Genomic DNA, 26,101 nt, shown 5'->3' with positions numbered 1-26,101 from the left:
GTTGGAAATTGACAAAATTCCATACAAACTTTCATCCACTATTTTATCGCCTTGGGGGTAGAATTTATCAAAATCAGCTTAGCGGATGCCTACGTCATAACATCTACCTGCATGCCAAATTTCGGCCCGATCCGTCCAGTGGTTTGGGCTGTGCGTTGATAGATCACTATGTCAGTCAATCAGTCAGTCACCTTTGATTTATATAATATTATTTAGATTTACTTAAATAGATTAAGATTAGATATATTTTTTAGTTACCTATGGGAATAGTATATTCTGTACTTTAGAGGGACCACGGCCGTAGCTAGAGGTGGGCATTGGGGGGCAATGCCCTACCTTAAAATAACCAAGAAAATCAATCAATTATGATATTTTTTTTCACTTCCGCCCTACCTGTAACCAATGCTGCCCTACCTCAAATCTGACCCTAGCTACAGCAATGAGAGGGACGTACAAATTACAATTAATAGTAGCTCTACTTCTTAAGAAAATAATACTCTCTTTCTTAATATAAAAATACTTGTAATAATATAAATAATACTTTCATTTTATATCCATTCTTCCATACTATTATTTTACAAATGCGAAAGTCTGTATGTCTGTCTGTCTGTTACCTCATCACGCCCAAACCGCTGAACTGTGTCTGCTGAAATTTGGTATAGATATTATACTTTCTGTCCCGGGACATATCACTGTTTATCCCGGAAAATGTACGGTTCCCGCGATAAACGGATTTTGACGCAACGGAGTAGCGGGCATCATCCAGTTATTATAATTAATAGGGATGATGACAAGGTCAAATATTAGCGAATTTTGTTAATAAAATAAAGAAATCACGGTAAAAAATAAGTGTTCCCAAAATTTCAGCTCGATAGCATTTGTATTTTTTTTGTTAAGCGCCTTCAAAGTTGGATATTCAAGTCGATAACTTTTGCAATTAAATGCAACTTTTGTTATTAAACCACTTTCATAAACGCAATATTTAATATACCTATCGAACAAAGTTCTCTCCCGATGCATACAAACTACGAAAGAGTGACGTCAGTCTTTCGTAGCACTTTGTATGGAGCGTTTCGGGCAGGTCTATTTTATGAGATGTTTGAATTGTCATATCTTGGTGAATTTTTAAGCTATCATAGTCATTCTTTCAGCGATGTTTCTATTTTTTAAAGGTCGTTCAAATACCAATAAGAAAAAAAAAAATAGTCATCAAGCCTATTATGGTTGGGTAGGTAAAAATGCAAAAGTAAACAGAAGAAATTGAAAATATTTTATTTAAATATACTTAACAACAAAACTAAAACTTATCCTACTTGTAACATAAATAATAAATATTATATTTACTTAGTATTATTTACATTTGTCATTTACAATTCTAATAAAACGTAAATCCGTAATAAAATAGCTGTGAGTGCGAAGTGTTTTTATATTGTCATATTCATATCTTTTCAAACTGCAGAACCGACTTGGATGAAATTTGGTATGAACATATTATTATTTAAGACACGAGAAATCATATTTTTAGACAATATTTTAAAACCAAATTATAAATAGTTTACTTCTTTTAAAATACCTAATATTACGTAGGACATAGGAGCACATAATATTAGAAACGTAGCTTTAGTAAATATTACCGCCTACTATCGGGTAAAATAATATACAAGAAAGCCAGTCTTGCAATTTAGCTAAATTATAAAATATTATTATACAAGATGTTAGTGTGAACACCGTTATCCTTGAAACCATCAAAATGATTGATGAACCCGTCAAAATGAACAACTTTTTCTATGAGAACAATGCTAGGAACTCAAAAAATGTCTTCATACCCATAGAAATTGCTGATCCGGGCATCCGTATGGGTATGAAGACGACATTTTTTTTTGAGTTCCCAGCATTGTTCTCATAGAAAAAGTTGTTCATTTTGACGGGTTCATTTGATGATTTCAAGGATAACGGTGTTTACACTTACACACTGTTTATCAAACTTATAACAAAATATAATATAATAAATACTGTCTGCCGTCTGCCATAAATTTCTTAATAATAAAAACGTGTGGCACTATTGCATAGCATTTTTTATCATCTTATGCAATTATAATTTACATACGTCACACGCACACAAACACTGTGCCAAAGTCGGGTAACGTCGATCATCACACCACGAGCTACGCGGCCGAACAGAAACGACCTTAGACGAGAGTTAGGTGTTTTTTGTTACGGAATTTCTTGGTTCGGTAGCCGCGCTCAAAGTTCGCGATAAAAGCTATGCAATAGCTTAATAATTGTAATTTAAAATAAAAGAATAAAAATTGAGAGGTGTCAATAGACACCCGGATGGAACGAAGTTATAAAAAAAAACAAGAAAAAAATGAAGAGTACCGCCACCCCATCCAGCTAAAAGTTTCCCGCCATAGAGGAATGTTAGAATTTTAAATTTCCCGCCAGTTGACGTCATCGCTACATCAACGCCCTCTGCCCTACTTCGCAGGTACTAAAAAGTGTCGTTAGAACTTTTACCGTCTAGCCCCCTTTCGCAACGCGCGATAAGGAACTTCTTTCCAATTAAAGTCTAGAACATTCTATGTGGTCCTCGTTATAGGAGGGGTACCGAAGGTCCAGGCCACAGAGACGGGTAGATAGGTAGTCATTAGCCTCATCTCTCATTTCCTGATCAAAGTGTGTCACCCAGCCGCCTGCTTCACCTGAAAAGGGAAAGGATTAGCATGAAAATAGGAGAAAGACGTTCAAGATGACCGAAACATTAATAATAATTAATATAAATACGCAAGATTAAAATAATCATAAATAAAAGATAAAAGATTAAAATCTTTTATCTTTCTATAAAATTATTTAGGGGGGTGAGCCAAGATCTTTTTTTATCGCTTCTTTATAGAATCGCCAATCAAAATGTGGAATTGACTGACGAGTCCAACGTCAACGTTGTATTAACGAACGCTCAAGTCAATTCCATACATTTTGGTTGGCGATTCTATAAAGAAGCGTTAACGAAAAAGTTTTGGCTACATGGCCTGGAAAATCTACGTTTCCCACGCGAGTTATTTATGTAAGAATGCACCTATGAGCATGCATATTTTGGTTCGCCTCTCATAAAAATATACGTGGGAGAGCCATGCTTCGGCACGAATGGGCCAGCTCGACCGGAGAAATACCACGTTCTCACAGAAAACCGGCGTTAAGCAGCGCTTACGCCGCTTAACGCCGCACACCGCTTCGCCGAGTGAGTGAGTTTACCGGAGGCCCAATCCCCTATCCTATTCCCTTGCCTACCCTCCCCTATTCCCTTCTCTTCCCATCCTTACCCTCCCCTATTACCCTATTCCCTCTTAAAAGGCCGGCAACGCACCTGCAGCACTTCTGATGCTGCGAGTGTGCATGGGCGACGGAAGTTGCTTTCCATCAGGTGACCTTTGCTCGTTTGACCCCTTATTTCATAAAAAAAAACTCCGTCAAAACACAACGCAACCATTATCTCTCACTCGTTGTCTTTGAGTGCATGATGTCCTCATTCCTTCCAAACTATTTCAGAATCTCTGCTTTCATTGGTGTTGACTGGTTCGAAGTTCTAACAGATTTTGGAACTAAGAACGTCCAACGATGCAGGATTTTGCTCACCTTTTGTAATAAACTGTATGTTATTGATGCAGTATTTTGCTCACCTTTTGTAATAAACTGTATGTTATTGATGCAGTATTTTGCTCACCTTTTGTAATAAACTGTATGTTATTGATGCAGTATTTTGCTCACCTTTTGTAATAAACTGTATGTTATTGATGCAGGATTTTGCTCACCTTTCCTAATAAACTGTATGTTATTGATGCAGTATTTTGCTCACCTTTTGTAATAAACTGTATGTTATTGATGCAGTATTTTGCTCACCTTTTGTAATAAACTGTATGTTATTGATGCAGTATTTTGCTCACCTTTCCTAATAAACTGTATGTTATTGTTGCCGTCGGTGGTGTTGTTCACATTCTTGTTCTTCCTGAGGCTGTCGAAGCTGAGGTGGTCTGCCAGCGTGTTGATCTGCTCGTCCAGGTAGTTGCGGCCGAGGAAGTGGCACATGCCGTGGATGACCTTCCGTAGATCCTAGAAGAGGGTGGTTTGTTAGATGGTAATGAGATGATGCCCTAGATTTTAAGAAATAAAATGACCTTTGTGGTCCACACATTGTGAAAAAAATGTCAATTTTTGTAGCTAATTATCTCTCTGATGTTAGGAGTGAAATTGGTGCGAGCTATTGGAATTTAATCCTGGAGATGTTCATCGAGACGGAAATTTATTTTTAACGAAGTTATAATCTGTGAAAATGCTTGGTCCGCACACAATGGGTTGGCGGTCCGCCATTTGCTGACCCCTGCCCTAGACAGTAGACATTTAAAGTCTAAAGCGTGTCAAAGTAACTTACATAAAACGCCCAAAAAAGCTTTTCAGGACGGTTAAAAAAGATACATTCACCCAGCACATCATAATTCATAACCAAGTTCAGAATACCTTTGAATTTTGATCTACCTATATCAAAAGTGCCAAAACAGCTTTTAGGTGGCCCTAGCTCGTAACTCGTTCCCTCTATTTTGAGTTTTGACACCCGCAACAAGTTTTACTGGAGAAAACACATACAGGTCAAAACAATAACCTTCTTTATGAAGTAGGTTAAAAAAGATGGTTAAATCACCTTAATCATGTCCTCGTAGAAGACAAAGTGTAGGTTCTTGTTGTGTCGCTGCGACCACGCCTCGTTGTTGTGAGTGACCACCGGCGTCCATGGCACTGGAATTATCATGAATAGGATATATTACTGCTATGTTGTCATGACTCATGCTAGACAGTAGCACCAGCATAAACAGTAAACAAAAAGTTTACTGATCAATGCCTGAATACCTATTTAGTATCTGAACAGGAGGTGCTAGCCCTCCTGTTCAGATAATACCTAGTTATTAAGGTGACGCCTTGATAATTTGGCTGCAGCGATATCGATTTTTCTCAACAGTGACTAAAGCTAAGAAATTAAAGTTCATTGTCAGTATTCATCATGAATTACCCATAGCATAACACGATCGGTCAACTTTTATAACACAGAATAATTGATCAAAAATACCTCTATAAAAACAGGGATTCTAATTTTGTTAACAGAGGAGAGTGATTTAAGCTTCCAAAATTTGTACATAGTACATAGTTCAAGCATACACTATAATTTGCCCATAGAAAACAAGTGATGAAACATATCCAAAACGATTTTTACTTTAACGCGGCGTCACCTTAAATGTAAAATAGAATAAGTAAGGTGTGCACATTGCATGTTTGAATTGTGCCTATAACTTTTGTGCCTATAATTGTGCCTATACTTGCAGTATAGGCACAATAATTATAGGTTATAGTTATATATATTATGTTTTCACGCTAAAGACAGCATCAGCACAGACAGTAAACAAAAAGTTTTGTTCGACGTTTGATATCAATATGCTGAGATATGTGCAAAATGTCGGATTTTAATCGGATTATTTTACTGACTGTAAGTGCTAGTAGCACTCTCTTTTCTGACCTTTGCGCAATATTCCCTGTTAGGTATTAGTCTTTAAAGACAATTAAATAAATTAGGTAATTTATAGACACTAATTAGTTGGTTATAGGCGCTAATCAGTTTACGCATACTGAATACTGATTAGCTACTTATATAATTTTTATATTACGTTTAAATACAGCTGTAATAAAAAGTTTAAGGACACATTGAACTGTTTTGATAAATTTATTTAAGAGGCCGTGTGCCATCGAAATTCTCATACAAATATTTTTTAGAGTTTAAATATTTTGTAGTAAATTTACTATTTATTTATATATTGTTTAGTGTTTTACTATATTTTTTAGTGTTTAAATATTTTGTAGTAAATTTTTACGCAGGAACCTAGGTAATTACTATTTAAAGCTGAAAAATAACTCAAACATGTTAAATATTTTCGTATGAGAAAATGTATTTGGTATTACGTATGTATGAGAATTTCGATGGTACCCGGTCTCTTAAAGGAGAAGCATTCAATTGCACCTGCAGCTCTTCTAATGTTGCGAGGGTCCATGGGCGACTGCAGTTGCTTTCCATCAGGTAACCCGTTCGCTCGTTTGACCCCTTATTTAAAAAAACAAAGCAACTCACACAAATCCTTCTTGAACACGTTCCAGAAGTTTTTAAATGAAGCTCGATACAGCGTTTTGCCCACCATCTTGTGTAGATAATAGTACGATACAGCTATATCCCTCGGATCCCGCGCCACGTAGATGACCTTCGCTTTATCCAGGAGGTCCGGAGGTAGGAGGGAAAGGGGCAGATGGGTCTTGATGAACCGGGGGGACGGTGCCTTGTCTATGGACTCCCAGCTCTGGACCCTGACGGCCTTGTTCAGACCCTGAAAGCTGGCCAGGTTCAGGAAGTCCGCTTTGATCAGCTCGATCGCCATTTCGGGGACCATGGAGGAAATCCTGTAAGGAGAAGTGATGTATGATTTTTATGGGCTTTGGTCAGAACTAAAGTTCTTGACACACTTTTATGCTTTGCATATACGTATTAAGAGCCAATAGGCCTCTTGGATATCGTTGCTAAGCTACGGCAACGCCGCGGGTCAGTTGACGTCGGAAACTCACGGGCGCTTTTCTCATACGATTCTCATACAAGTCACTGCACTTTTTTGGTACTTAATTGTTTATATTTTTAGCACAATAAAAAGTAATGAGCCAAATTATTTTTGATTGTGCAGTTCATAATATTTCAGCAGACTTTCCGCGGAAAACCAGTACTTATCGAAAGCTATATTTACTTAAATATACACGATCATGAAATATTCTTTCAAATTCATTGAATATGATTTTTTACTTTGTATTTTTAAGTTATTACTTAACTGATATCCAAGAGGCCTATTGACATAAAATAATATGGGCGAAAATTGAAAACATTATATTTTCAATTTTATACGTGGGAGAGCCATGCTTCGGCACGAATGGGCCGGCTCGACCGGATAAATACCACGTTCTCACAGAAAACCGGCGTGAAACAGCGCTTGCGCTGTGTTTCGCCGAGTGAGTGAGTTTACCGGAGGCCCAATCCCCTTACCCCTACCCTATTCCCTTCCCTACCCTCAACTATTCCCTTCCCTACCCTCCCCTATTACCCTATTCCCTCTTAAAAAGCCGGCAACGCACTTGCAGCTCTTCTGATGCTGCGAGTGTCCATGGGCGACGGAAGTTGCTTTCCATCAGGTGACCCGTTTGCTCGTTTGCCCCCTTATCTCATAAAAAAAAAATATATATAGCAAAACAACGTTTGCCGGGACAGCTAGTATAATATCTATATATTAATACGTGAGAGAAAAACTTTGTAACCCTTTTTACGAAAAACGGGGAAACGTAGGTGCATGAAATTTCGCACAGTTATAGTTTATATGGTGAAGGAGTGCATCGAGCTAATATTATTTTAAAATTATGCTTTTATCATATATATTTTTAACAAATAAAACGTTACTCACACTACGTAAACGTTACGACACTACTATTAGAAAAAATGACAGATTTTTGAGAGATAAGCCTATACATACGAATTATACTCTTTTATTTATGGTTGACGTCTGCTGACAACAAGCTGTTGACAAATTAAAAATGGATTATTGTTTTTTATATTTAATTTGAAATACTATTAGACAATGAGATCAGCTGAGTCCCAGAGACAAGAATTGAATAAAACTATGATGAAGTCAATATTTTTTACAATAGGAGTAGTCCTAATGTCGTTGCAAATAAGGTCGAATTTCGACCATTGGGCGATCTCTAGTAATTAATAAACCTATGTTTGTTAATTAATATGAATGTTGTTATAAGTGTTTGTTAGAATCGTTGAACTGTAGTAGCGTTAAGTAAGTGTTTGTTATCAATAATAACGCGTGGTATTAATTAGGCTTGCACTCCTTGCACTAAATGTACTAACCTTTATAATAATTATTAATAATTATCATTAAATACTATCATAAGTGTTTAGATAATGCAGCCTGATTAATGATTATCTGATAAAAAAAATGATTTATGCAATGACGGTGCAATAAGCGATAGAACGAACGCTCGATCTGAGGCCGTAGCCAAATCATAAAGATAATATATCTAGCGGAATAGAGCAACAATCTCGAGCTGTCAAACGAAACCGAAATTGGTTTCATCTGTGTGTAAAAATATGTGTACGTATACACATGATTTCTATGAGATTAAACTGAAAACGTGCGGCACGTGCCGACTGGACGTCAAAAAAAGAGTATTGCTGTCATGTATCACACGTCTCTTTTTACGACGCAGTGTTACTGATAGTGACATCTCTCTTGCTCAGGCCTTTGTTTCTCTATTCCGCTAGGTATATTAACTTTATGAGCCAAATAGTCCCTATAGTTTAAAAACGATGACGTAATTCGTTATCAAAATGTATTCGACATTAGTCTTCGCAAGCGAAATGTCATTTAGCGATGACTTATGTCAAACCGGATACATTTTGATAACGAATTTCATCATCGTTTTTAACAAAAGATACTTTGTCTAAGGGGGCTGTAAGCTGTTTATTGTGGTATTACACTTGGGCACTAGACGGTTAATAATATTACGCGATACGTGATATTGTTCAATATTATTGTAGGTTTAGGCGCCCGCTTACATCACCGTTACATTACTCTAAAATATTGTGTTCCAGAGTTTACTCCAACATCACTTACTCTAAAATATTGTGTTCCACTTACTCTAACATCGGAAATCTTTCAAAAAGCGGTGTGTTTCTCGCTGCGGCGTAGTCGAGATTGTTCTCCAGCAGCCATACCATCTCTTGTGTCCATGTGGTCCCTGAAAAGGAAATTATAGAAAGCCTTTTTACACACTGCTTCAGTAGAACTTATTACTTCTATACAATTATTCGTCATCCGTACTTTAATATTACGTGGGAGAGCCATGCTTCGGCACGAATGGTCCGACTCGACCGGAGAAATACCACGTTCTCACAGTTTTTAGTACGAAAAATTGAACGTTTCACGCGCAAACAACCTGAATTAAAGAGAGAGTGACATCTAAATATTATTATATTTTTGATAATCCAACCCCGGGCCAATTCAGACTGCAACGCGACGAGGCGAGGCGAGGCGCGGCGCGGCATAAATTTGTATGGATTTGACAGATTTGAGAAATTTAGAAATGCATCTGCGGTCTGAATCAACCCTATGGGTCAAATGGTCAATTCTTGCATTGCGATGCATTTCTAAATTTGCGATAAATTGACAGATTTTAATTTAATTGCATGAGACGTCTTACAAATCTGTGTAATTCATACAAATATTGAAAATATGCATCTACGCGTCGCGGTCTGAATAAAGCGACGAAAAAAGTGTAGAAATTAAAATTCATGGCGAAATCCCAGAAAACCGATGAGGCTAAAGCCAAAATTAAGTTATAATGAAGCTTTCACAAAGGTTTAAAATGTACGTGGCTGGACAGTGAATAATACAATTTGTGCACTATGCCTGGGCCGACATAGTAATTATTGTGATGCTCTTAATAATACCTCGGGTATTTTTGGAATAGGACAATTTTCGCGTTGAATTTTATAAAATTCATATTGCATTGAAAGCAAAAAAACTTTTAAAACAATAGAAATGAGGTCAGTTCACATTAAATCTAATCGAATTCTACATAAATAAAAATCGTCACCAAATCGCTTAAAAACTGCAACAATGTCGAAAGAACAGCTTTAATAACGTAGTAACTACGACGTAGTAACTACGACGTAGTAACTACGACGTAGTAACAACGACGTCGTAACAACGACGTCGTAACTGCGACGTCGTAACAACGACGTCGTAACTGCGACGTAGTAACAACGACGTCGTAACTGCGACGTAGTAACAACGACGTATACTGTACTCGGCGAAACATGGCGATAGCGGTCATTGACTCCCTGTCAAAACTTGTCATTTTCTATACAAAGCCGCGATTGACAACATCTGACACTTGACAATGCAATCGCGGTTTACATAGAAAATGACAAGTTTTTGACAGGGAGTCAATGACCGCTATCGCCATGTTTCGCCGAGTACAGTATAGTAACAACGACGTAGTAACTACGACGTAGTCGATCTACGCAGGATTTACCAACGCGAAGAGATTGTCATCGAATGCCTAAGGGCGAAGCCAAACGAACGTAATTTGTGAGTTGTGAGTCCAATGGGCATTGTCCAAAAAAAATAACATGTACTTTTTATATTTTTTTTCGTTAAAATAGGGTATTTTAAGAATATGAATTCAATAATTTTGAAATTTATTGGCTAGTTTTTTCTCAATAAATTTTTAAAGTTTCGCTCTGACGCCATCACCGGCGGCCAATTGACCTCTATAGTGTTTTAAATTTCCTTTCAATCTTATTTATAATGGCTGGTTCGTCAAATGCCAGTTCTCATTATGTGAAAGCTGATACGAGAAGCTTACCAAAAGTTCGAAATGTAATGTTGGTCGAATTTATTGCTTATTTAACGCCATTGAAGGTCAAACTAAGGGTAAACATATTTGTTCAAAAATATAGGTAACCAATGGGTATTTTTTTCTTTTATATAAGTACAGAAAAACGATCACTGACCTTATTCCTCGAAATGTTTTTGTAATGAGAAAAATTAAAAAAAAATGGACAATCCCCATTCTGCTGCATTCAGTTTCATACAAAAGTCCTGTTTGATTCACACGAGCGTAATTTTGTGAGTCATGATTTGTATGAAAAGATATTTACGCGGCAGAAATTCTGCGACTCACGACTCACAAAATTACGCTCGTTTGGCTCACCCTATGGGTTGTAACTTGTTGCTGAGTGAGGATTTTGCACTTCTCATCGATAATGACGTATTATCATTTCCGACCTAGGGCACTGTTTCGATTACATACAAACTTTAGATTATGTCCTCACGGTCTCAGGAGAGTGGGAGTGGCTAAGTGGGCTTACTAGTAAAAATGAAAAAAAATATTACTAGATGATGCCCGCAACTCCGTTGCGCCAAAACTCGTTTATCGCGCGGGGACCGTACATTTTTTAGAACAAAAAGTATCCTATGCCATTTCCCGGGACTCAAAGTATCTCCATGCCAAATTTCAGCAAAATCGGTTCAGCGGTCTGGGCGTGACGAGGTAACAGACAGACACTTTCACATTTATAATATTAGTATGGAAGTATGGATGTATATAATATGTAATTATGTATGTATGTATATAGTGTGTTAGTGTAAATACCGTTATCATTGAAACCATAAACATTCATACCCATACCCGGATCGGCAATTTGTATGGGTATGAAGACGGATTTTTTTGAGTTCCCAGCATTGTTCTCATAGAAAAAGTTGTTCATTTTGACGGGCTCATTTGATGGTTTCAAGGATAACGGTGTTTGCACTAACACACTGTATTATATGTAAGTACCTGATCTAGGGAAGGTGATGACCCACACATCATCCGGCCGCACCTCCATGTCGTGTATGGCCCGCGCGTGGTTCCGGAACGCGCCCGGCATCACATATCCCTTTTTGCCGCATTTCACGAACGGCTTCGTGTGACCTGAGAAGAAGGGTTTGAGTTTAATTATTCAAGTCATGAGTGGATAAAATGGGTAAGTAACAGTTTTTGTCGGTTTTTTTTTGCATAAATGGAAGGTTTAGGACTGGGAAAACAATTAGAAAAAAATAAGTGGATTTTATGTTTAGCCCGATACATAAACCAAATGATAAAGTACGTAAATTACAAGTTTATTCGAAGTTTAAGGGAATAAATTATTGGTATCTAGTTCATCGACTCGTTTCTTCAATTAAAACCAACTTCAAACAATATTAATTCATTATGGTACCACCTTTGAAATGTCATCTTTCGAACAAAAATAGAACCATCAAAATTGGTTCATAAACGACAAAATTAGCCGCGAACAAACATAAAAAGCATAATATAGTTCTACATTAAGTATAGGGTTTACTGTGAAAATAGCCGCACTGAAAGAGTTTTTTTTTGTGACTTGTAAATTGTATGGGAAAATTCATGAAGCTGGAGCGCTCGCTCATAGAAATACCAAAACAAAATTGCCCTTTCAGCGCAACTACTTTTACAGTAAAGTCTATATTATAAGATTTATAAGGGATCAACGCCTCCGTGGTCTAGTGGTTAGAGCGTCGCTCTCGACTCCGGAGGTCGTGGGTTCGATTCCCGCGTTGGAAACATGTTATTTCCAAGTTTGGTTAGGACAATGCAGGCTGATCACCTGATTGTCTGACAAGTAAGATGATCCATGCGTCGGATGGGCATGTAAAAAGTCGGTCCTGCGCCTGATCTCTCGCCAGTCGTGTCGGTCTTCTGTCCCACTGGGTTATGAGAGTAAAGGAATAGAGAGTGCTCTTGTGTACTGCGCACACACTTGGGCACTATAAAATTACTCCTGCGTACCTGGTCTGGTTTCAATGAAACCGGCCACCGTCACCAAAACCGGTGTGGGGAGTATTATTATTATTATAAGGGATAGAAACACGCGCTAAAGTTTCATCTCATTGTTTTTTTACACTCTGTTTACACGGTCGAATCGAAAAACCTCCTCCCTCTTTTTGAGTCGGTAAATAAAGCCGGCCCTACAAGGTACAAGTTGGAAGCCGGCTACATGAAGTCGCAGCAGACGACGTGTCGTCGCGACACTACTGGTTTCTATGCATATTGCTATGAAAGTGTCGCTAGCTTCGTGTCGCTAGCTGCAGAGGGTGTTTCATAGTTCAAATACATTATACAATATAGAAACCAGTAGTGTCGCGACGAGACGTCGTCTGCGGTTGCTTCATGTCGCCCGCTGCCAACCGGCGCCTTTAGTACTTTAAAGGGTAGTGACAGGCTGATTCTATATCTGGCCACAGCCATGCAACAGGATAAAATTGTCCAAAATCAACTGATCACAGGCCGACGGCCGACCCGACGGCGATTACGTATCTTGCGACTGATCTGTCAACAATTTTGAGTACAATATTTAACTGACAGATAGCAGATATCGTGATGAGTGGTCGCAAGATACGTAATCGTCGTGCCGTGTGTACTGTGTACCCGCACACTGCAGACTTTCTATCGGCCGATAGTTTGGTCGGGCTTATAATCAGTGCAAGTTCCCATTACTACAAAGATTTGGGCTTCTCAACTGCGTTCAAACTAAACTATCGGCAAACCGTCGGTCGATGCAAAATCAGTACGTTGTTCTTCCACGCGCGCACACGTCGCCGACAGTCGGCATGGCGCGGCCATACATTTGGAAATGAAATTAATGAACTGAGTAAGCCAAATTTTCTACGTGGGGACCTTGTGGGTTTTCCGCCATCATGAAAACAGGGTTAAATTCAGTTTTATCATAATATAACAACTCGGTTCCCCGTCGAGACCAAAAAAAAAAAGGTTTTTGTATTTCGATGGGGAAACGAGTTTAAATGATGAAAAAACTGAATTTAACCCTTTTTTCATGACGGCAGAAACCCCACAAGATTATTTTGGTCGACAATTTGAACTTAATTTTTTCTATCCATCACCCACGTAATATCCAAAATTTGGCTTTCTCGGTTCATTTGCATTTCTAACCCGATTTTTTGAACGTAATGACTGGAATAAAAGCAATAATCTTACAAGTTGTAAACAATTTAATAAAAATATGTCTGAATTTTTGTCTGTCTGTGTGTTACCTCGTCACGTTTAAAACGGTGAACCAGTTTTGCTCTTTGGTATATATATGTCGCAGTCATCAGGTTTAATCTGCGATTCGATTGAATGACTAGCGCATTCATTGAATGACACCATTCAATTGAATGACTCGGCCGATCGTCGATCTTCACTCAACGTCAAACTAGTTAGTGATTTGTTATATAGCCCTTTGAAGATAGCGGACATGAAATCAGTCAGGTAATTGGCAACTAGCGCCGCAGTGGGAAAAAAGGGAAATACGTTCAATTTCTCTTTTTTCCCACTGCGGCGCTAGTTGCCACCATAACAAATATGGCGTCTAACAGCTCGCACAGCTGATAGCACTGTTTTAAAATTTTGTCAATTAAATTTCCTTTAAAGTGCTTTTTTGTGATAAAATAATATGACAGCGTAGATTTATCTATTCAACGGCTACTTAAAAAAATATAGCATCCCATTTAACGACTTCACTATAATAAGAATTTTAGTCACAACGTTAAACGTCACAGTCAACGCCTTGACGAGTTGTCCTTTAGTCATTCAATTGAATGGTGTTATTCTATGAATACGCTAGTCATTCAATGGAATCTCAGATTAAACCAGATGACTGTGGTCTGCGACAGATATATATTTTGAGGTCCGCGCCGGGAACCGCGAATACTTTTTATCCCGAAAAAATGTACGGTACCCGAATGATAGAGAATTTCATCGCAACGGAGTCCCGGTCATCAACTATCATAAGCATTAGTCACAAATAACCGAAATTCCAAAAGTACAGACGCACTAATAAGTCCAATTATTACTGATAAAGATAATCACATTAAAAAAACAATACCTTATTAGTTACGTATTAAGATATAATAAAAGATAAAAAATATAGATAATTATCAGGGTGAAGCCAAACGACTAACTAGCGTAGTTTTGTGAGTCGCGACTCATGAGTTGCAGGATTTCGGTTGGCAGAAATTCTGCCGCACTCAGTTTCATAGAAAAATCCTACTTCATTAGAGGAAGAAGAAGAGCATAATTTTATGAGTCATAATTACGAAAAATAATTTAGTTACGCGACCGAAATTCTGCGACTCACGACTCACAAAATTACGCTCGTTTGGCTTCACCCTAAACAGATTTACCCTTGACTCGAGTACCCTTGAGATCATAATATCAAAGGGCTTTCGTGGTACTGATGATTCTGGTGACAGGTGATGCAGTGATGGGAATGTGATGGCCCATGAGAATTTCAATTTTCTTACATGCTTTTATAAACTTGGGCTGTACCTATGTATATCATATTATATAACAATGAAATCGAATCATAAATGAAATCGAAAAAATGAAATCGAAAATACTGGAAATAGCTAAAAATTTTGCTCAAAAGCAAAATTTTTAGCTATTTCTAGTAGTCGAATTAAGTTAAAATGGAAATTAAATTATTATTTTTAACAAAAAATTAAAACCGACTTCCAAGGTAAAGACAATAATAACATCCTTTAAATAATATGAACTAAAAAGTATTAAATAATCCCCATACACGGGACAATTTGTCGTTTCGATCGATCGTCAAGAAAATCGTCCAATCGATCTTTTGAACGTAAAATCGTTTGCGATATTGCTACACACGTACAATTTGTCGTTCGATTTTAACATCGAGGAGATAAATCGTTACGATAATTGTCCCGTGTATATTTTATTCATTTATTCATGTCAAACATCTGTCATTATAGAAATCCCTCATTTGCCATTAAAAAAACCTCAAATAACTAGGTGTAAAAAACTAAAAACCCACTTTTTGACACTTATTACTCAGGCACTATCGATTTGTTGTCCAAGGCCAGGCTCGATATCTTTACAACTGGTATTTTGTTGTTGATTGTTTATCTGATAAATATCTTCTATTACTACTATGTATATTATGTAAAATGTGAATACGCCCATTTAGTTAGGTATTTTCCTCTTGTTCATTATTAAATAATGAATTTAATATAATAAATTATTAAATAATGAACAAGAGGAACAAAGACTAGATAACAAATTTTGTTATTTAGTATATTATTTTGTTATTGTTGCTCTTACTATTAATTCAAATATAAATACTTACGAGATTTTTCGTCAAATTTGCGTTAGAACTTAGAGACTTATTGAGTAAAAGATAATATTATCTAATTACCTATTGCATTTTGTTAAATGAAAGTATAGAACTCCTAATTCTTAATTCTGCATCTCTGAAAATGATAAAAAGAACAATTGGTAGGATTGGACTGAAAAAAAGGCTAAGTATCTCAACAAACTGCCTTTTAAGATTAGGTACAGTATTTTGATAAAACTAGGACTACGATGACTGGTATTTATATAAAATTAATTGGATGAAAAGTTTTGATGATAATTAATGGGTGATTTAGATTTTCATCCTTATCTATACTATAATATTATAATTCTGCAGAGTTTGTTAGTTTGTTTGTTTGTTTGAACGCGCTAATCTCAGGAACTACTGGTCCGATTTGAAAAATTCGTTTACTGTTGGATAGCCCATTTATTGAGGAAGGCTATAGGCTATATTTTATCACGCTAAGACTAATAAGAGCGAAGAAATAGATAAAAATGTGGAAAAACGGGGGAAAATATATGGAATTTCTTATTATCTTATGAACTACTGGAACAATTTTTATGTTATTTGGCATGAAGAATAGACCACGTGAAGGGACATAGGCTATTTTTTGCTGCAAAATGTACGGTTGCGTGAAATTCCTAAATTACGCTAGCGAAGCCGCGCGGAACATCTATATAATATAATAAAATCGTAGGAAAATCAATTCTGTATATTGAATATTTTTGTACAATAAAATATAATAAGTACTTGGGATGCGATCTACTATGCTAACGCGGACGAAGTCGCGGGCAACAGCTAGTTTATGTATAAATGGTGGTGTCACAAGCATTACACGTTTTAAATACTGTAGTGTATTATCAGAGTAGATAAAACTAATAATATAAGGAGTACCTCGACTCCAATAAATGATTTATTGGAGTCGAGGTATTTATTATAAATGTACGGTTCCCGCGCGATAAACCAATTTTGAGGCAACTTAATTTCGGGCATCAACTAATGATTTAATTACAAACGTATCCCACATTATTTAGGTTATATTGGTAAAAGGTTTGGTTCTTAAAAAGCTATCACTCAGGACTGACTTGCATGCTTTACAAAATAGCGGCGTTATAATTGAATGTCATGCCGCATCTACCAAAAAATGTAATTTTAGTGTTGGCTTAAAACATTATATACTAGGTACCTTTCGTTTATAAAAAAAATACAATTGGAAACCATCCCCACTTCCGACAAACATCTACCTATTCTGACTTTTAATTTTCAGGAAATATTTACGTGACATAACTGTTTATTTAACTTTTAAGGCAGTTTTATATTAATGAGTCCCTAACTGACGTCAATCCACTGACGTTTCAGTGCCAACTTGGCTCTGCCATAGTGTTAGACATTGAAAGGCTGTCTTCATTGTACTGTGCTGACTTGAAATCAAATTACATTATTGCAGTGCACTGACACGGCAGTGGACTAACGTAAGTTACTGACTGAATGTAATTGGAGATGAAATTATACTAACACAATTATACCAACCTGCCAAATTTCTCTATTAAAACTAGCAGAAAACACTAACCCAGACTTAAAACTGCTCATAACACCGTTATAAAAAAGGCCTGAAAATCTGTGGTCTTCGATTAAGGCTAAACCTTCATGAAAAATACTGGCCTGTAAATTCTAAACCGAAAACGCCTAGCTTGTAAACTGCACCCTGAAAACACTGGCTGATAAGTCTAGCCTAAAAGCCTAGCCTGTAAATTCTGGCCAGGATAAAAATGGCTCTAAATTTTATATTGAAAACACTTTCCAGTAACCTCCCTGATAAACACTGAGCTATAGCTCAAGCCTAATAAGTAACCCCCAACGCAAAAAGAGGGGTGTTATAAATTTGACTTGTTTACACTGCGCTTAAGGTCTAGCCTTAAAACACCTTACAAATACACTGGCCTGAAAAACACTAGTCTGGAAAACACTGAAAAACTGTGGTATAAACTCTAGCCTAACATAAAGCACAACACACTTTAACACACCTATCACACACTTCTTGATGAGCTTGTCCTCCTCAGGGGTGACATTTCTGATCTCATACGGCAGATCCAACGCCGGCGCCATCTTTGGCCGTCAACACAACACTAACTTTTTTAGTAAATCGACAATATCTTATCAAATCGATCTTTGATAAGCGATTCATTTAGACTTCCGCGGTATCTATGCGCAGTCATAAAAAAAATTAAGTGTCTAAATACACTAGGCCGAAAATACGCGGCCGAAGTTCGCCATGATTACGCCTGCAATGCGCTACGCAATACGCATACGCTGTAATGCGACGTCATTTCGGCATGATGTGTCATCAGTAATTTATAATATATTGCAAGCCAAACTTCGGCTGTCTTTTTGATCTGTCTGTTTGTCTGTCTGTCTGCCTACAGGCTGAATCTCAAGAACCGCTACAGCTAGACTTCTGAAATTTTCACAGATTGTGTATTTCTGTTGCCGCTATAACAACAAACACTAAAAACAAAATAAAATTAATATTTAAGAGGGGCTCCTATACAACAAACGTGATTTTTTGGCCTTTTTTGCTCGTAATCAATAATGGAAACATAATATAGGCACTTGAAATATTCACAAAATCCTTAATTCTATTTGTACTTTAATAATTAATATTAAAATAAAATATTTAAGGGCATACAAAAATACAATTTTTCGCCAACTTTCGCTCTATAACGGTACGGAACCCTTCGTGCGCAAGTCCAACACGCACTTGGCCGATTGTTTAATGGATCGTCAATGCAAACTGCACAGCCAAAGTAAATGTCATTTTGCCTGAGACGCACACTGAACTGAAGACTCGATATTTTCATTAAACCGATAAGTGAATACTAAACTAAAAATAATAGTGTGCATTAATTGTTGTAATCTTTCTAAAACTAGTTATGGTAATTTGCGAGGAGTGTCAGAGATAATATACTTTTAGTATCAAACATAATATACGTTATTTTAATTACTAAAGCAATAAATTTAGATTTTAGGCCGTATTAAAAAGTAAAAACAGTCGAAAACCATTAACCTCCTAGCAGTTGTTAAGAATTCGACAGATAAGAATTATGTAATTTGCTAGTTTAAGCCCGGCCGCACATTGTCCGAATTCTGATCAGAAACAGTTGAATTTCGCCGGACCGCCACCCCGCACACTATCCGAAATATCCTTCCGACGACTTCGAGCTCACTCGGCTCAGTACAAAATGTAAGAGACAGCGCGGACGTTCAACTGTTTCTGATCAGAAATTTCGGACAATGTGCGGCCGGGCTAAAAAGTGAAAAATAAAAAGAGTTATGATATATAACTCTTTTTATTTTTCACTTTTTAGCCCGGCCGGTATTATTTATTTGTAGAGACTAAGGCCATCCCCTGAGCAAACGACCTTGACCATACATGCGTTGCTGAGATTGCACCAAAATCCTATAATTGGTATTAGTTCGGAAGCTGACACCATGAGTATAATAAGCAAAAATAGCAAATTAATAACGGCGAATGTTCAGATGCTGAAGATTATTGCTGTATTTTTATTATAATTTTTTATAGATTTCAAAGTATGAGTTCATATTAAGTACTCTAAAAACGGTAAATTACGGCATCTCCGTAGGGGGAGCGTCTTGCTTAGTTAAAGCTAGGCTTAGCTGATGAGCAATTACAGATTGTTATTATCTCTATTATGTCTGTCTCTGTCATGATACCAGGAAATAAGATTGTTATCATGAAAATATCATGTTTGTACACTATTTTAGAGGTATAAGAACTGTAATAAGATGAATTAAAAGTGAAAAAAATATCTCAATGTGAGGGACAACTTAAATACTAGTAACTAGCCTATCCCGCGACTCTGCAACAATACAATATCGATTTCAGGAAACCGTACATTTTTCTGCGACATACCATACCTACAGCAACTGATGAAATTCATATTATGGTAACAGCAAATTACCAAAGGAATTTCATCTAAGTAAATCATTTTAGCAAAATTCGTAAGACGGAGGGAGATTAGAGAGCCTACGTAAGAGAGGAGAGGGAGGGGAAAGGAACTACATCCTCTTCTACGCTGCACCGACCAGACTATCCCCCTCCCTCTCACAAATTTAGCAATATTCGATTGTGGAACAACGCCATCCAGTAAAAAATTTCAAACTTGACACTTTCCATAATAATACAGGAAAATTTCGGGAGTAATGATGAATCGTTTTTCCTTATTTACCTTGTATGAGTAACGATAACGAACGCAGATTTCCACCATCAGATAATTTTGACTTTCCCGTTAAAAGCTTTTCCGACATCAATAATAATTAATAATATTGTTAGTAAGTATTTAAAAGGTTTCACCATAGCACATAATATTACTCAGACCAAATAAAAAGTATTTATTTGGTCTGAGATAATATAAAAAATTAATAATTATTATTAAAATAATGATACTTACGTAATATAATAATTTTAATAATTGTTTTAATATCATTAGCTTCATAAATAAGCTGCATGGGTTTTGAATACAATATTATGTTCTAAAAGAACAATTTAAATCTGTAACTAATGTTAGGTTATAGATAGCTCTAGTGTGACCGCGCGATATGAATTGATAATGAAACCCACGATAGTAAAGTCCTTGTGTATGTTTCACTGATACTGTATGAGGTAAAAGAGAGAACAGGAGCTCTTGTTTTTGGAGAGACTATGATTGACGGCCGCTCTAAGAGATACTTAAGAGGGCAACCAACCCCAAAAATCAAACATCTTCCTTCTCTCTTCACACTCACGCCCGTCTTTCATATGCCAGGTGAAAAAGAACGACGCGGATTCATCGCCAAATTAGTTTTTTCTCAATAACTCGATAAATATACAACATTAAAAATAACCCGCTAGATCGATTTCTCAATGATAGAATTTTATACAGTGTGTTAAAATATTAACTTAGTTCAATGCACGTTTATGTCAGTAAATGAAAAATTATTGAAAATTAGAGGCATATTTGTGATTTTTTTGTATTGAGAAAATTTTAAGATATCGTGTTTTTGCTCAGATCGAATTCTCGGAAATATAATGTAGTATCTAATTTCAGAAAATGAAATAATTCGGGGCTTATTTTCAAGTATAAAAATGAATTATAAAATCGACACTTTAGAGTTAGTCGCCCCCTTAATGATTCCTTTATTTTAATGAAATTTTTTTGCATAGGTACTCAGGGACCTATCAGACAGAGAGCGGTCCCGCGGTCAAGCGTGCAAGAGTCAGTTTTGCGTTCTTCATACAGGGGGCCGCATACCGCGTCAAAATTCCTCCTGTGTGACTGACCGCTCTAACGCAAACTGCGAACGCAGAACGCTTGAATGCGAGACCGCTCCCTGTCTGATAGGTCCCCATAATCTGATCCAATCAATTTATTTTTTATTAGTTCAATATTAATTTAAGTATCGATGTTTCCGTTTTATATAATTTTAAATAGTTTTCATCTTCGGAGGGCTTATTAAATTTGAGAAATTGTCGGTTAGGAAGGGTGGTGATGAGACCTTCTGTTCAAAATCTGTTTAATTTCCTTTACAGCTGAAATGTAAATAGCAAACCCTGTTTATCTCAGTTCCGTACCCGGTTGGGGAAATTATTGAATTTATTGTGTATATGGGAGTACGTGTGATGTTTTTGACGCAGGATGTTCTAATAGTGTCCACACTGTGCCTTTTTCTTTTCGTCAAAGGCATGCGTTATAGCGCAGTCAACAGCGAACGTGAGGCATGGCGCATGCCCGCAACGCATGCCTTCTGACCGTATCCAAAACTTTCGCTTTGTTATTAAAATGACAGTTGGCGTTGCGTTCGTTGACGTATTCAATTATTGAGTGCGCCAAAACGAAAGTTGAATGAAAGAAGACGACGATAATTGAAGACGAAAGCGCATAGTGTGGACATAGCTATTTACTTTTGTCAATATAATATTTTTTGCCTTTATATTGACTTACTAACGGCCGTTCCCAATATTTGATCTATCTCTGGTTTTGCCCTACTAGAGATAGGAATAGCTCACATTAGACATTAGAGACATATATTTTATGTAAATTATGAGTTATTCCTATCTCTAGTAGGGCAAAACCAGAGATAGATCAAATATTGGGAACGGCCGTTATAGGTATATTTTTAACTAGATGATACCCGCAACTCCGTTGCGCCAAAATTCGTTCATCGCGCGGGAACCGTACATTTTTCCAAAAATCCATACTAATATTATAAATGCGAATGTGTGTCTGTCTGTTTGTTACCTCTTTACGTCCAAACCGCTGAACCGAATTTGCTGGGCATGGAGATACTTTGAGTCCTGGGAAAGGACATAGGATACTTTTTTCCCGGAAAATGTACAGTCCCGCGTGACAAACGAGTTTTGGCGCAACGGAGTTGTGGCGCGTCATCTGATGTCATAATATTATGATATATTTTATCTCCATAATAAAGTTATAACATAATTGGTATTCATGTATTACGATATAAAAAAATCAGCCAAGTGCGAGTTGGACTCGAGCACGAAGCAGGGTTGCAAGACGTACGATAATTATCGTACATGTACGATAATTTCGCCCCCGGTACGATGTACGATGCAATATGTATTATCGTACGCAAAAGTACGATAATTTCCAACCCTAAGTTATGTGATCCTAGTATCCAGTGCCATAAAATCATCAAAAACAACAAAATAATGTCTATGGTCTGGGACTTCCCCTCGAATCTATTAAATGAGTAGAAGATTAAATTATAGTCCGACAAGGCATTTTATTATGGAGGGTAGATGGAGGAGAACTATCTTATAATATGGGGGATATTTGAAAAAGTGGCTAACTGTACGCGGTAAATAACAGTTGAAAAATCCTCCAACAGTTTTTAGTAAGTATTTGTTGTTATAGCGGTAACAGATATACACAATCTGTAAAAAATTCAGAAGTCTAGTTATAGCGGTTCTTGAGATACAGCCTGGAGACAGACAGACGGATGGACAGAGGGACAGACATCGAAGTCTTAGTAATAGGGTCTTTTTACCCTTTGGGCACGGAACCCTACTAATAAATACCTTTTTTTATAACAAATAATACTATTTATTACCCGCCATTTATAACATAATCCTTTTACGTTTGCACTTAAAATTATCAGCTGTTTAAAGTGCAAATTGATAATAAATTCTATTTCGTATTGAAATATTGTTCAAAGTTAGCATTCATTTAGTTATAACTTATAACTAGCTAAAAGCCGAGCTTTGTGAGGGCTCGACGCGTCGTCACACATAGAGTCTTGACCATAAAGTATACCTAGCGGAATAGAGCAACAATCTCGAGCTGTCAAGCAATCCATGATGATCCATGCGTCGGATGGGCGTGTAAAAAGTCGGTCCTGCGCCTGATCTCTCGCCGGTCGTGTCGGTCTTCCGTCCCACTGGGTTATGAGAGTAAAGGAATAGAGAGTGCTCTTGTGTACTGCGCACACACTTGGGCACTATAAAATTACTTCTGCGTAGCTGGCCGGGTTTCAATGAAACCGGCCACCGGCCAGTGTGGGAGCTATTATTATAAATCAAATCGTTCTATTGACAATCACACTTACAGTAGAATAATTAATGAACCTATATTATGGTCGCTGTTAAGCATTTTGTGTATTAAACATGACTGTATTAAACGGTAAACCACAAAAAAATTGTGTTGAATGCAGTTTTATTCTTTATCTAACGAACACGAACGCATTCCTTAATAAGTACGTAATTTTTTGTGCCGTGAATCATGATGATACACAAAATATGCCAGCGTCCATACATAAAATGTGTATGTATGGCTAGATTATTTAGGTTAGAGAAAGACAGATGGACACACAATAATATAAGCGGTTAAGTCGTTAACCAGTGGCCTGACTAGCTGCGGGGCTAAAATGGTTACATTTAGCAATTCCTCTCAATCAATTCAGCAAATGAATTGCCAAAAGGCAAAACTGTCAAACTGACAAAATATGTCGAATCAGTACAAAAATACAGAAATTAATTGCGAGCAGAGTTGCATTTTGCGATTTTAGAAAAATGAATCATAGTATGATTCATATCACGATTCTTCAAAGCGACCATTTTAGCCCCGCTGGTTAGTATTCCAAGGTGTTAAGTAATTAAATTAAGTGTTCTTATGCAGTTCCCAAGTTGGGGGTCGCTAAAAGATTTGCCCTGTTCAATTTAGAAGTTAAAATTAATTATCCTAGCCGGTCGGGCGTATCGACAAACTCCGAATGTTCATCGACAAAGATAGATTAATTAGTCATTAAACTTTCTGAAGATAGCCGCTCACGAAGATATACGGTTCCTGGATGTGTCCAATATCCGTTTTTTTCCCGGCTGCGTCATACCCGAATAATATCTTATATATAAAATTCTCGTGTCACAATGTTAGTTACCGCACTCCTCCGAAACGGTTTTACTGATTTTTACCAAATTTTATATACATATTCATTAGGTCTGAGAATCAGCTACTGGCTACTTTTTATATTGATAAGTGCATTTGTTGAATAAAAAAAAAAAATATTACAACTCGAGACTGACGGCGAGTCGACGACCATTGTTTGTGCGACGGGATAGCGATGGACGTTGCCATGGTGCCATACTTATTTAGTCACTTCAATAAAACAATATATATAATAAAGGCGAAATACTATGGAAAAACAACGTTTGCCGGGACAGCTAGTAATATATATATAAATAGATGATGCCCGCAACTCCATTGCGCTAAAATTTGCTTCTCGCACGGGAACCGTACATATTTCCGGGATAAAAAGTATCCTATGTCCTTTCCCGAGACTCAAGGTATCTCCATAATAAATTTCAGGAAAATCGGATTAGTGGTTTATGCGTGAAGAGGTTACAGACGGACATACACACTTTGACGTTTATATTATTAGTATGGATGGCAACTATAATATTTTGTATCAAGGTATTTGAACGTCACATATTATGACGTAGGTATTTATCGTAAATCGCAATCTATTTACATTATCATACATAATAGCGTATCTACCATAAAGATAAGTGATAAAAGATGTTGGTGGCTGATAAAGTGAACAAAATAATAATATTTTATAGGCATAATAATATTATACTGTTGACAAGAACTTACTTTTTATGAAATAAGGTAGGAAATAAGTCAGAAAATCTTGCTAAATACATCATTTTGTGGCAATTAATAGCACCAAAGGGGTCAAAGGTACGTCGTAGCACTCATAATAATTTTACTATCGATTTGTAATCTATTTATACAAGATGTAACACAAAAGTAAAAAAAAAAAATATATCCACAGCCGAATATACAACCTCCTCGTTTTTTGGAAGCCGGTTAAAAACTAAGTAATAATAATTTAGAGTGTGTACGTGTTTCTCGTAGAGAGTTCACTGTGACAGTAGCAGCGCTGAAAGAACATTATTTTGGGATTTGTATAGGCAAGCGCCCCAGCGACACGAATTTTTCATACAAAAGTTAAAAAAAATGCCTTTCAGCGTCGCTACTTTTACAGTGAACTCTATATGCGGGGTTCATCAAAGTATTATCACTTAGTTTTGTTACACCCTGTGTAATTATTTTTTCTCTATCTCACTATAAGACTCTTCCATACAAACACAGATCCGCGGGCTATACTCACAAACTTTCAGAGTCAGATTGGTCTTACAAAGACGTCGATGAACTTACAGTAAAGGTGCTAATCCGATATTAGCGACCGCGATTAGTGATGGATGCGACTACAAGAAACGGAATAGAGTGCTATATACATTGCATGCAATAAGTATACAAGCACTATGCTAAGCACTCTTTTTGCCATACTTATTTTTTTATATTATTATGAATGCGAAAGTGCTCCGTTATCTCTTCTGCTTAGCCTCTTCTCTTCCAGCGACCCTAGCATGGCCACAGTAGAAATATGAAAGTATAGATAAACTATGGAGATAAACTGAAGGACCGTGCCGATCTTTATCGCGGCTAACCACGACCGGCAAAATTCAAATAAATGCCACTTCATGACATAGAACATAGTCCTAAAAATTCAAATAAAATTCTTCTTTATGACATAGAACATAGAGTACCGCGAAACATGCCAACTTTGCCACATAGGATAACTTTGCCCAAAGATCCATTCTTAAGCAAACCTTTGATGTACAGAGTTATTTTAATATTATGTCAACATTTGTTTAATTTTTATAATGGA

At 36.8% G+C, this 26,101-nt stretch overlaps 1 protein-coding gene and 1 long non-coding RNA gene across 2 annotated transcripts; one reads left to right on the top strand and one right to left on the bottom strand.

The window, feature by feature from the left end:
- Nucleotides 1-784: 784 nt before the first annotated feature.
- LOC121732554 lies at nucleotides 785-26,077 on the top strand. Its single transcript, XR_006036396.1, has 3 exons — nucleotides 785-795; nucleotides 5,982-5,986; nucleotides 25,975-26,077. It is a non-coding gene; the product is annotated as an uncharacterized LOC121732554 (long non-coding RNA).
- Nucleotides 2,500-17,965, bottom strand: LOC121732551 (sulfotransferase 1E1-like). The gene is made up of 7 exons (XM_042122473.1): nucleotides 17,878-17,965; nucleotides 11,482-11,616; nucleotides 8,775-8,874; nucleotides 6,167-6,489; nucleotides 4,694-4,788; nucleotides 3,942-4,107; nucleotides 2,500-2,702 (listed from the first exon to the last, which is right to left on the bottom strand). The coding sequence occupies exons 1-7, from the start codon at nucleotides 17,957-17,959 to the stop codon at nucleotides 2,563-2,565; spliced, it is 1,041 nt and encodes a 346-aa protein (XP_041978407.1). The 5' UTR covers nucleotides 17,960-17,965; the 3' UTR covers nucleotides 2,500-2,562.
- Nucleotides 26,078-26,101: the final 24 nt, after the last annotated feature.

The sequence above is a fragment of the Aricia agestis genome, chromosome 12 (assembly GCF_905147365.1).
Source record: "Aricia agestis chromosome 12, ilAriAges1.1, whole genome shotgun sequence".
Taxonomy (NCBI): Eukaryota; Metazoa; Arthropoda; class Insecta; order Lepidoptera; family Lycaenidae; genus Aricia; species Aricia agestis.
Note: the sequence above shows the minus strand (reverse complement) of the source record. Positions and strands in the feature narration are given on the sequence as shown.

Excerpts from the sequence above, each read along its gene's own strand:
- LOC121732551 (XM_042122473.1), bottom strand. The coding sequence starts at position 17,959 with ATGGCGCCGGCGTTGGATCTGCCGTATGAGATCAGAAATGTCACCCCT. Across the intron at positions 11,617-17,877 it reads CATCAAGAAGTGTGTGATAG|GTCACACGAAGCCGTTCGTG; the intron begins GTGTGTTAAAGT and ends CCTTCTTCTCAG. Across the intron at positions 4,108-4,693 it reads TCTACGAGGACATGATTAAG|GATCTACGGAAGGTCATCCA; the intron begins GTGATTTAACCA and ends ACCCTCTTCTAG.